This window comes from Pinus tabuliformis, chromosome 9, assembly GCF_031772625.1.
Source record: "Pinus tabuliformis cultivar Carrire ecotype Pingquan chromosome 9, CPIR1, whole genome shotgun sequence".
Classification (NCBI taxonomy): Eukaryota; Viridiplantae; Streptophyta; class Pinopsida; order Pinales; family Pinaceae; genus Pinus; species Pinus tabuliformis.
Window position 1 is genome coordinate 560,847,943 of NC_142307.1, and position 10,645 is coordinate 560,858,587.

A 10,645-nucleotide genomic window follows, 5' to 3' on the forward strand; every position below is an offset into this window, starting at 1 on the left:
ATTCAGTTCCTAGCCATTATGGAGGTGAAGCTCAAAATTAGTGCAGGATTGGATAAGAAGTGCTCACGTCTATAGAAATTTGCAAAAGCCCTGCTCAACTGCTGTAGCAAGTTGACAAGTGCATGACTTTGAACAAGCTGCTTTCCAACACTATAAAAACCTTTGGTGGATGCTGTTACAGTCACCAAATTTCCATTGCAAAGCTTCACCTGTATATCAGGGGAAATGGCATGACAAATATAAGAAATCTACAGAAGAAACAATTCAGTTCCTAGCCATTATGGAGGTGAAGCTCAAAATTAGTGCAGGATTGGATAAGAAGCACTCATGTCTATAGAAAAAAAATCTCCAGGACGTTTGTCTTCAACAGATTTCCTTGTGGACTTCCTTATGACTGTACATCCCAATTTCATTAGTCACTAAAATACTATTCGTAATTCACGTTTTTTTCCCTTCAAAGTTCTAACTCATAAGCTCCAAAGAAAATCAAAAAATTAAACTTGGAAATGTGCACATTGTTTGCCATGCTTCACAGTTCAAAATTTTCTGGAATCTTTGCATTACAATCAAATAAAGAACCATAGTTTGATGGCTTGAAGAGTACATGGAAAATATTTCAACATCATATCCATATTTGTATGGGATATATGCATTCTCGTAATATTTCTATTATACACAAGATTGAAAACTACTACTTTCAAATTATAAAAAATTGCAGGGAACGGTATACTAACATTGGATAGGAGGCAAGAGATGTGAGAACGAGAAGAATTCATAGAACTAGCCAAGTTTAGAGGGAGGACACATTCCTGTCATATCCCCTTTATCTGTGGCCTCTTTGGCAGCAGCCATAGCTGCAATGGCCTCAGATTTCCCCTCTTTCAAGGATTTCTTTCTTCCTTCACCCTTAGAAGAATGTTGGTTTGAGTTCTCCTCTCCATCATTTTCTTTTTCACTAGCCTCAACCTTACCTTCAACTTTTTGAAAGGTCTCTGGTTTATTGTCTTTTCCATCCTTGTTTGCTTCTTTTCTTTCTTTATTGCTAGGTAAGATTTCTTTAGAGCAACATCGTTGTTTTGTTCAGCCACATTCTCTGTCATTGAGTGAGCTGATTCTTTTCCACCTCCCTGCCCAGACCGAGGTTCCCCTTGCTTTCCTGAAGAACCAAAGCATGTTGTACAGGCAACAATGTCCAGTAATCTTCTAATGTGTGCAACTGCATGCTCTTCAGTGTAGTCCTCTGCAAAGGAAAAATAAATGAAAATCATATATAGAGTATTATGCAAACTTTGAGTATAAACAATGCATATTCTTCTTTGCATATATATTTGAAGCACGTATGCAAGTAGAAATTCAGTTTAGATCACTTCAAGAAACAAGAGAACAATTTTCTAATATTATGATTTAACATTATTTCTGACCCCTTTTCAAGATAAAAACATTTATATTTTAAAGAAAGGCAAGACAAAATTTCTAGCTATCTCCCCTGACTTGTTCAGATGGGGGAGCAGAGTTATTGGTTACCTTCTACAATAGTAAGGGCACAGGGCTTCAAGGTTGCAACATCTGATGAATCCCTCAACCTGTTGCCACGAACCTGGTATAATTCAAGTTTTTACCAAGTCATGGATACTTCAAGAAAACTAAGATGGCCAATGTTGCCATGGTCACACTTAAGCTTTACAAACTAATAATAGAACCAGTTTCACTGTACATGGCTATTTCTATCTTGACACAAACCCCTGTGTTGTTAATGCAAGTAGGGTCATACCACATGATATCTTGAACAGAACCAGTCAATTGCAATCCACCAGCCTGTCAAACAATCCCATTATTTAATGAGCTTCTGAACTACTGATTTTCTTACCTCATGGGATAAAGAATAGTTGGTTAGATGGCATGTCTCCACATTCATAGCTAATAATTGGCATAAATCAAGAATACGGTCTGTGGAAATTCATTGTTTCCATAAAACAAACATATATTAAAATCTTCTGTCGAACCAAACATAACTATCCATAGGTCTGGATGCTGCAAGATTGGATTATATTCATCATAATTCTTAAAGCCGGATTGAACATCTATGACAAGACTTATGTTACCACCTACCGTCATAAGCACTGGATAATATTTTTTAGGAGATAACGTACCTTTAAAATAACTTGAGAGTGATCTGGAGTGTTCACTGTGACATCTAGCACAGTAGGCAGGACTGCAAGCAACAAACGATACCATATAGTCATTGGTTGCCACCATAACAATTTCTTATTTTTAAAAGCAAATGGAGACCTCATATTTGTATTGATATAAAAGTACTAAGATCAGATGAACTTGTGAATAGCCAAGAAGCTGCCCACAGCTGGTCTTTGCCTTTTCAACCAATTAATCACATCGAGATCAAAGAGAACAACCACCGAAACACAATGACAAGGCATCAGAGAGTAACCACAACACGGCCCATGCGATGCCACAGCCAAAATAATTGGAAAATAGGAAATCAAAGCAGACATATACTCTGAGACAAACTAAAATGGAAATGCATACCCTGATGCCGAGCAACCATTCTGTAACAGATCGCAATTCCTGTAGCCATCCCGCGACAGACCGAAGTCCAGAAGTGGACCTGTGACAGTCCAAGGCATCTAGTGGTGATAATCCAAGCCCTTTTAAGGCTGAGCGAGACCTCCTGGAATCATCTCATGGGTCCTGTGGCAGAGTGGGTATGTTCTAAGGGTCAGAATATCATTTGCTACCCTATGATTGATATGAAGGGTTTCCTGAAGTCGATTTCCACAGATCCAGGGTCCTGGAATATAGTATCGCTGAGTGAGGGCAAGTGCAAGGTCTCCACACGGAGAAGCACCTGGAAGTAGTGTAGCGTCGAGCGAGGGCAAGCGTCGATCTGTTGGGTCGCATCGTATACCGGTCTAATCAATTGGATGGGTAAGATTATTTTCATCATCTAACACTTAAATCAAAGGCTCAGAAATGTACACGTAACCCAAGAGGAAAGTTGATTTCAAAGGGAAACGCCTTACGACGTAACTAGCAATTTCTCTTTGCGATTGGACTCTGGCTCAGTGTCATAAACTTCTGTACTCCAGCGTATTGCACTTGCAATCTTTGCAACCCTATCAATGACCTTAGGAGTATCTTGGACAACAACAGTTCCTTCAGGCCGGAGAATTCTATCCATTTCAATCATCAAATCAACAAGACTACATCTGTAAGCATAAAATCCAAAACCAATGAGTAAGTAACACATGAAATTTAACATGGAACTAAAAATGATGATTGAAGAATGCCTATCACAGAGGAGGAGAGATATCATTCTTTAGACCAAGGTTCATGAATATAAATAATATAAAGTGATAGGTTCAGGAATCTGAAGAAAACCCAAAATACAAATGGAGGATCAGAAAGACACCTGTTTCCACCTCTACTCAAATCTCTTATTAGAGATTCAATGCCAATTGCATGAATAAAATCATATGTTCGAGGGTAAGAAGAGAAGGCCTCATACCTGCCAAATCACATTTCTAGTCATAGAATATTCAATAATATTGCCATAATCACCATCCTATTAAACTTGTGCCCAGAGTTCCCTGATCTCTCTAGAAAATAGTTAAATATCATGTAAATCTGAAGATGCCCTAGTTCCCAAAGCACCACCAGAGAGAATTCACCATAATGCAAGTACATACTATTCAAATTGTATAGACGTGTTCTTGCTTGCACTCTCCCATCAAAAGATGAAACAAACCAAGGAAATCCATGGGCAGCAAATATTCCCATCTTATGGTACTTGAGATGTTGTTCCAAGAGCCAACCAAACTTAACTAGAACCTTGATTTGAAATTGAACTCAACGTCCAAGGAAGGCAATTGGAAAATCAGAAATCAAAGATGCAGTGTTGTAGGAATTTTAAGTACGTGAATTCTGCAGATCATAGCAATATAGTTCAAACACTTAACAAAACTCTCAAGGAATATAAACTTACCAGTCATGATAAACTCCAATAAGGCCTCTGTCATAAATCACAGCAAGAGTATTTGTTGTATAAGTAGGAACAACGTTCATGATCCAGACAGGATCTGCAATAAGTGCTGCTGCAAAGCCACCAAAACCTGCATTCATATCCATAACATTGCGTACACTTGAAGATCCTAACTTCAGATTCAGCACATTCTTATAGTATGTCACTCTCCTTTGCCATCTCCGTGTATCAGCTTTAAATATATCCAGAAAATTCTTTATGTCTACAGCATGCTGAGGAGGTTCGTTCAACCGGCTTGGCCACTTTGGAAGCTCGATTAAACTATTCTCTTTCTCTTTCAATGGTGGAAACTGGCTAATACACTCTTTCAATGGTACATACCTGTAAGCGGATTGAAAGAGAATGTTAGCCAGGAGATCAAAGCTCCAAGTTGGTGATATACATTTTTACATCAAAAAACACAATTTCAACCGCTAGATGGAATAAATTACCATGCCAAGTTGGGATCATCATGTTCGTCACATAAATTAGGTCCAGTTACACTCTTCAACGCGAAGCACGAGTTGTTGGAAGGTTTCTTCCAAATTGCAGTGTTGCCATCAATAATAACCAACTCGTAACATAATGTGTGCGCTAAATTCTGCAGGTCAGCCCATTCTTTCTCTTGTTTAGGCCACTGCACGGGAGGTCCAGAGATGACAAAGTAGCCTCCTGATCACAACAAACGGTCCATCTCGATCATGTAAGATTCATGTAAGATTCATCTGTTTGACAGAGTATATTATCAATGATTTAAAAAATAAAAATATTCAACATCTTCTTCAAATTTTAGTTAAAATTAAAAAAAAATACTGAAATAATACAGAGTCAACCCATTTTGATAAACTAATAAGACGAAAAAAACGTTTAAAAATAAAGTGAAAATTTTAAAAAATTAAACCATAAAAACCATATCTCTGATCGCAAGGGCTAACCAGCCATATATTGAGTCATAAATGCCCTTGCCAGCTATGTATGCGGTGCACGTCAGCCAAGATGGCATAGGATGGCATACATAACTCCGACGGGCGACCTCGCGTTTCGGGTGACATACGCAGGACCCACCAACGAGGGCCCGCCCGCCCCGTCTCGTTTTTGACTACAAGGTGGAAACGACGGCTGTTAACAAATTCCAACACGGCCTGCATTTGTTTAATAACAGCAATGGCAGAAGCTCATAAGTGCTGTCCTGTTTGAATTTTAATGCGTAAAACTGTGATTAAAAAATTCAGTTCACGGCTACATCTCATGCACAGCACGAGCGTTGGATTGCCAACCTTTCAGTCTGAATTTTTGTGTTTTTTCACTAATCATTTTTATTTAAATTTGGATTCAAATTAGCAACACGTTTTGTAGGTAACAATGTTTAACAATTATATCAACAATTCTGCGTACCAAATCACATAACGATTTTTAATTTCTACGCATTTCGAACCAGTTTAATAAAAAAAATTAATTTATATTTGATATTAAATTTAGTTATAAAAATATATTTTATCATGATATTTATATTAAAAATAATTATTAAAATAAATTTAAATTTTTAGATATAAATTTGATTTTTTATATATAATTTAATATTAAAATTAAAACTAAATTCTACATTAGTAAATTTTTTTTTTTTTATATATTAAATTATTTTATATAACTTACTAGAGCTAAAATTGAACTTTGAATTTAAAATATAGTAAATTAATAATTTTTTTTATTATATAAAGAATCAAATTTTTACATATTAACATTAGTGGACATTAATCATTATCAAAGTGTTCTGAAAAATAGATTGACTGAATCATAGACTAAAAACATAATAAAATGAATTTTAAAATTATACCTCCTCATCATATAATTAAATTTCTTTATTTTTTATATATTAAATTATTTTATATAACTTACTAGAACTAGAATTGAACTTTGAATTTAAAATATAGTAAATTAATAAAAAAATTTATTATATAAAGAATTAAATTTTTACATATTATTGAACTTTGAATTTAAAATATAGTAAATTAATAAAAAATTTTATTATATAAAGAATTAAATTTTTACATATTAACATTAGTGGACATTAATCATTATCAAAGTGTTATGAAAATTAGATTGACTTAATCATAAACTCAAAAACATAATAAAATGAATTTTAAAATTATACCTCCTCATCATATAATTTATTAAAGAAAAAATAAACTTAAAAAACTAATTTAATTAATCAAATTCTTATTAATCAAACTCAAAGAATTAATTTAATTAATCAAATTCTTATTGAGTGAGAAGTCATAAAATCGATTCTCCTTAATAATGCAGGAGACCGATGTCATTCCCTTTATAATTGAATTTTAAACTCAAAACTATTTCATATTGGATGCTAATTGTATATATTTATATTTGAAAAGACTCCGTCCATATTTTTAATCTTTTACTTTTATTATAAGTTAAATTTAATTATATTTAACAATATTTTTTTTTAATTATTATGAAGTTTCTAAGTCATTTTATACATTAATTTTAATTTAAAGAGGATTATTATTTTCTTAAATTTACTTTTATTTCTTACTGAATTAAAATAAATAATTTATTTACTTTTTTCTCTTCTAAATAATCATAAAATTTGTCATCATAGAATTAGTTTTTAATTTAGTTTTTAAATACTTATAGATTTAAATATTATACTTAACTTCTTTTTTATTTTTAATGATTTTATTTTTCTCCTTATTAATTTGAATAAAATTTCTATTTATTTTTATTAATAATGTTAAAATTTTCACTTCATTTTTTTTAAATTTATATATATATATATATATATAAATCATTTTTTAACACTATTAAATTTAAAAGAAAATTTTATGTTTTTCATTTTTTAATTTTTTTAAGGAGTGGCGGGAGGGGAAGGTATTTCATTTTTTCATTTTTTTTAAGGAGTTGCAGGAGGGGAAGGTATTTCATTTTTTCATTTTTTTAAGGAGTGGCAGGAGGAGAAGGATACTACTAAGTCTCGAAGGAATAATTGTGAACCAATTTTCATGGGGACTAGGCAGAAAATCCAACAACCAAGCAGAGATATATGATCTCTATTTGGGATTAGCAATAGCTCACCACCGAGGTGTCTAAGACATTACCATTTTGGGAGACTCTTTCCTTATTATTCAACACTTGAGAACCAACACCACTCCAAAAAATAACATGTTAAGTTTGTTGTTTCAACGAATCAAAGGTATCCTCCAATCTTTCTGTAGCTCCTCCTCCTTCCATATACTCAAAATCCTCAATTTTGAAGCAAATCTCCTCGCCAATAAGGCTTGTCCTTTGGGTGAAGAACAAACCAATATAAATGGTATCAATGGTTATGTTACTATTCCCTAAATATGCCCATGGTTGACTATCATATTCCCTCTAGTCCTTTTTGTTCCCATTCCCCAATGGTGTCCATGGTTGACTCCCTAATATCCCCTATTCCTAATCCTCCCATTCAGCCACGCCCCCTACCTATTCTGAATCCCCTCCCATATCCCTTTCTTCATATAATATGTTTATGCATAATTTTAATTTTTCACATCCAAGAATGATTACAAGGGAGGCCTCACGCCAGCCCAATGTGGCATCTCTTGGGCACCGACCTCATGCAAGTGTGACACAATTAATGGTCCCATGCACAGATCAAACTCACCCTTGTGCAAGATTTCATGCTTTGCCAAAGTTTCATCTCTACTATTGTGCCTCATTTAATCATAATGTTGAAGATTAGACTTGCTCTTAATCTTGAGCTCATGGCATATGAGGAAGGTGTCTTCTTAGTTAGTTTTGTGATGATTGCATTGTCTCGACACACTAGAACCCATAATGTGGAATTTCAAGATCGTATGTGGCTATTGGATTGCATCGTGAATAAATTGAGGAGAGGACGCAAATTATTATTCACTCCTTGCGAGCGTTTTGGTTTTGTTATCCACTGAGAAATTTCCAAAGGGAAGTTTCGATAGCAAGAGTGGTGTCCATACATTGGAGCAACTGGAATCTCAACAATAAGCTTTGGGTTGCTCCTTGAACCTCCTTCCATTGTGAGCTCTATTCGTGGGTAAAGCACCATTGTAGTTGGGTAAGTTGACATCTTTCCCTCTCTGGCTCTGAGGTAAACATTACAATTTTCTCTTCCCTTAGCCTTGTGAGAATCTAGAACAATTCTGATAGCTTCATGGTCTCAGTTCATAGCTTTGTCAGAGGTAATGAGTCACAATTAAGAGTGGTCTGCCTTTCTTTTCTGGGTATTATCTCTATATTTGAGCTTGCAATTTCTACTTGTGTTATCTGGCCATTTGAACGAAATATTCTGAATATTGGGAAGTTTATTGGCCACCTACAACTTGTCTTTGTTCTTTCCCTAGTTGGTCTTTCATTACTCTCTCATCTCCAACTTCAGTGTGCCCCTCCCATGGATTCAAGTTCATCAACTTTTGACTCTTTAACCCCATCTATATGTGACCACTGAAAAAAGAGCATGCAATTATCGATTTCAAAATCTATAACTTGCATGTCATGTTATACCAACAAAGGGCCTCTAATTGCAACACCATGGACATAATTGTGGCTTAGCAGTAGAGAATCTCATGCTTGGAGGATTTAGTTGATGCTCCCTGCAACATTATTTTGGACCTCAAGCTACAAGGTGCCCAACTAGCTAGCCCAACGATGGAACCACCTCGGGACATTGACCTGAATCACCTAACAAATACTTCTAATTAAACAATTATGTAATGTTTGGTTTCAAATGTTTATGGCTTTTATTCCAATTTTGTCGTATACATACTACTCAGAAAATAAAAGTATTGATAGACTATGGGGTTTTTGTTGTAATCTGGGTAAGGGTAGCTAGTTACAATTTGACATCCCAGATGCCCAAGAACAACTTGACAATGTAATTCTCCCAGGTATTTGCAGTGATGAGGCGCGAATTTAGTACAATGAGTACTCATTCCTGTTAATATATATATATATATATATATATATATATATATATATATATATATATATATATTCATTTTTTTATGATAACAATAAAACTTCCACTTAACTTTATCTCTTTTTAATAATATTTTTTTAAAGAAATGGGTGGAGATATGTATTATTAAAAAAATATGGTTACAAGGCCACAACCTTTACATTTTCCAATCTTCCTTGCCGGTTTGAAATTGAGCACATATGCTCAACCCAAACCCTCAAGCTAGCTAGTTCCCCATGACACAAATTTTAGTCCCTTTCTAACTAAAAAAATTCCAGGAAACCCACAATATCGAGACACATTTACATCCCATTATTCATTGCTTTTATTTTGATTTAGTCTGACTTCTTGATTTTCTTGGTGGAATACCTTTTCCTTTCTTTCCAATTTGAGTCTACCCCGTGTTTTCTGCTAATTTCGTCGGATCATTCTTAAGCAAGTAAACATTATATTTTGGAATTCTTCCTCATCTGCCCGATTTGCCCAAGAAGATAATTTTCCAGCAAAATTCCTTGTGGATTTTGGAAAGGATCCGTGTTCCAGGAGGGTTTGCTGCTTTTCCACTTTCGCCGAGTCTGGAGGATCCTCACGGGCATGTGTTTTTTCCTATTTGATTTTTGTTGCCATTGATGCATTTTTTTTTGTAGTATTGGTTTCCTACTTATCTTATGATTCTTTCTTATTCTGAGACTCTTCCTCTTTGTATACCATATAGTGATCACCTTGAGCTCCTTCCCACCATTTGGACCTTTGGTTCTTTTTTTGAACTTTGTTGTTATGTGAACACTTGGGGCAATTTTTAATTACATGCACAATTTCATAGGATACTCTACACCTGAATGAAACATTTTCATGGTCGAGATTTTGGACCTAAACATAGTTTGGAGCCGTTAAATTAATTTCAGCAGGAAAACCCTTGTTGAAGTCCATCTCCATACATATCTTAGCATAAGTAGTCTTATAAAAAAATTCAGTTTTAGGGCTATGGAAAGAAAAAATTCCTAACACAGTCCTAATATATCACATAACGATGGAAGATTCCAAAGTTGTAGGGGAAGGTTTAGAAGCCTTACCCAAACTGGAGCTGTGGAGATTGATGTTGTTACCATATCAAAAATGGGAGTCCAGGGCTGCATGAAGACACTGACACTACCCTAAAACCACTATCTGACTTTGTAAATGGCCTTCTTGTCCTCAACATGTCAAGAACCACAACAAGAAAACCTAGTGTCATAAGGTGAATATTCAGTTCATGATAAAATATATTTTTATAACTAAATTTAATATCAAATATAAATTAATTTTTTATATTCCAGATATGTGGTTTCTTTCAGTTCATGAATATTCAGTTCATGATAAAATATATTTTTATAACTAAATTTAATATCAAATATAAATTAATTTTTTTTATTAAACTGGTTCGAAATGCGTAGAAATTAAAAATCGTTATGTGATTTGGTACGCAGAATTGTTGATATAATTGTTAAACATTGTTACCTACAAAACGTGTTGCTAATTTGAATCCAAATTTAAATAAAAATGATTAGTGAAAAAACACAAAAATTCAGACTGAAAGGTTGGCAATCCAACGCTCGTGCTGTGCATGAGATGTAGCC

The 10,645-nt window shown here is 34.3% G+C and overlaps 1 protein-coding gene and 1 long non-coding RNA gene across 2 annotated transcripts; both read right to left on the minus strand.

Moving 5' to 3' along the window:
* Positions 1–325: 325 nt before the first annotated feature.
* Positions 326–1,700, minus strand: LOC149149744 (uncharacterized). Its single transcript, XR_016263597.1, has 3 exons — positions 1,525–1,700; positions 735–1,240; positions 326–394 (listed from the first exon to the last, which is right to left on the minus strand). It is a non-coding gene; the product is annotated as an uncharacterized LOC149149744 (long non-coding RNA).
* Positions 1,701–3,677: 1,977 nt separating this feature from the next.
* LOC149149745 (putative pectin methyltransferase QUA3) lies at positions 3,678–5,184 on the minus strand. The gene is made up of 4 exons (XM_089442577.1): positions 5,070–5,184; positions 4,489–4,708; positions 4,001–4,378; positions 3,678–3,839 (listed from the first exon to the last, which is right to left on the minus strand). The coding sequence occupies exons 1-4, from the start codon at positions 5,182–5,184 to the stop codon at positions 3,836–3,838; spliced, it is 717 nt and encodes a 238-aa protein (XP_089298703.1). The 3' UTR covers positions 3,678–3,835.
* Positions 5,185–10,645: the final 5,461 nt, after the last annotated feature.

Coding starts and splice junctions, on each gene's coding strand:
- LOC149149745 (XM_089442577.1), bottom strand. CDS start 5,184: ATGCAGGCCGTGTTGGAATTTGTTAACAGCCGTCGTTTCCACCTTGTA. Junction 4,709..5,069: donor TATGTCACCCGAAACGCGAG/GTCGCCCGTCGG, acceptor TGTTGTGATCAG/GAGGCTACTTTGTCATCTCT. Junction 4,379..4,488: donor GATGATCCCAACTTGGCATG/GTAATTTATTCC, acceptor ATCCGCTTACAG/GTATGTACCATTGAAAGAGT.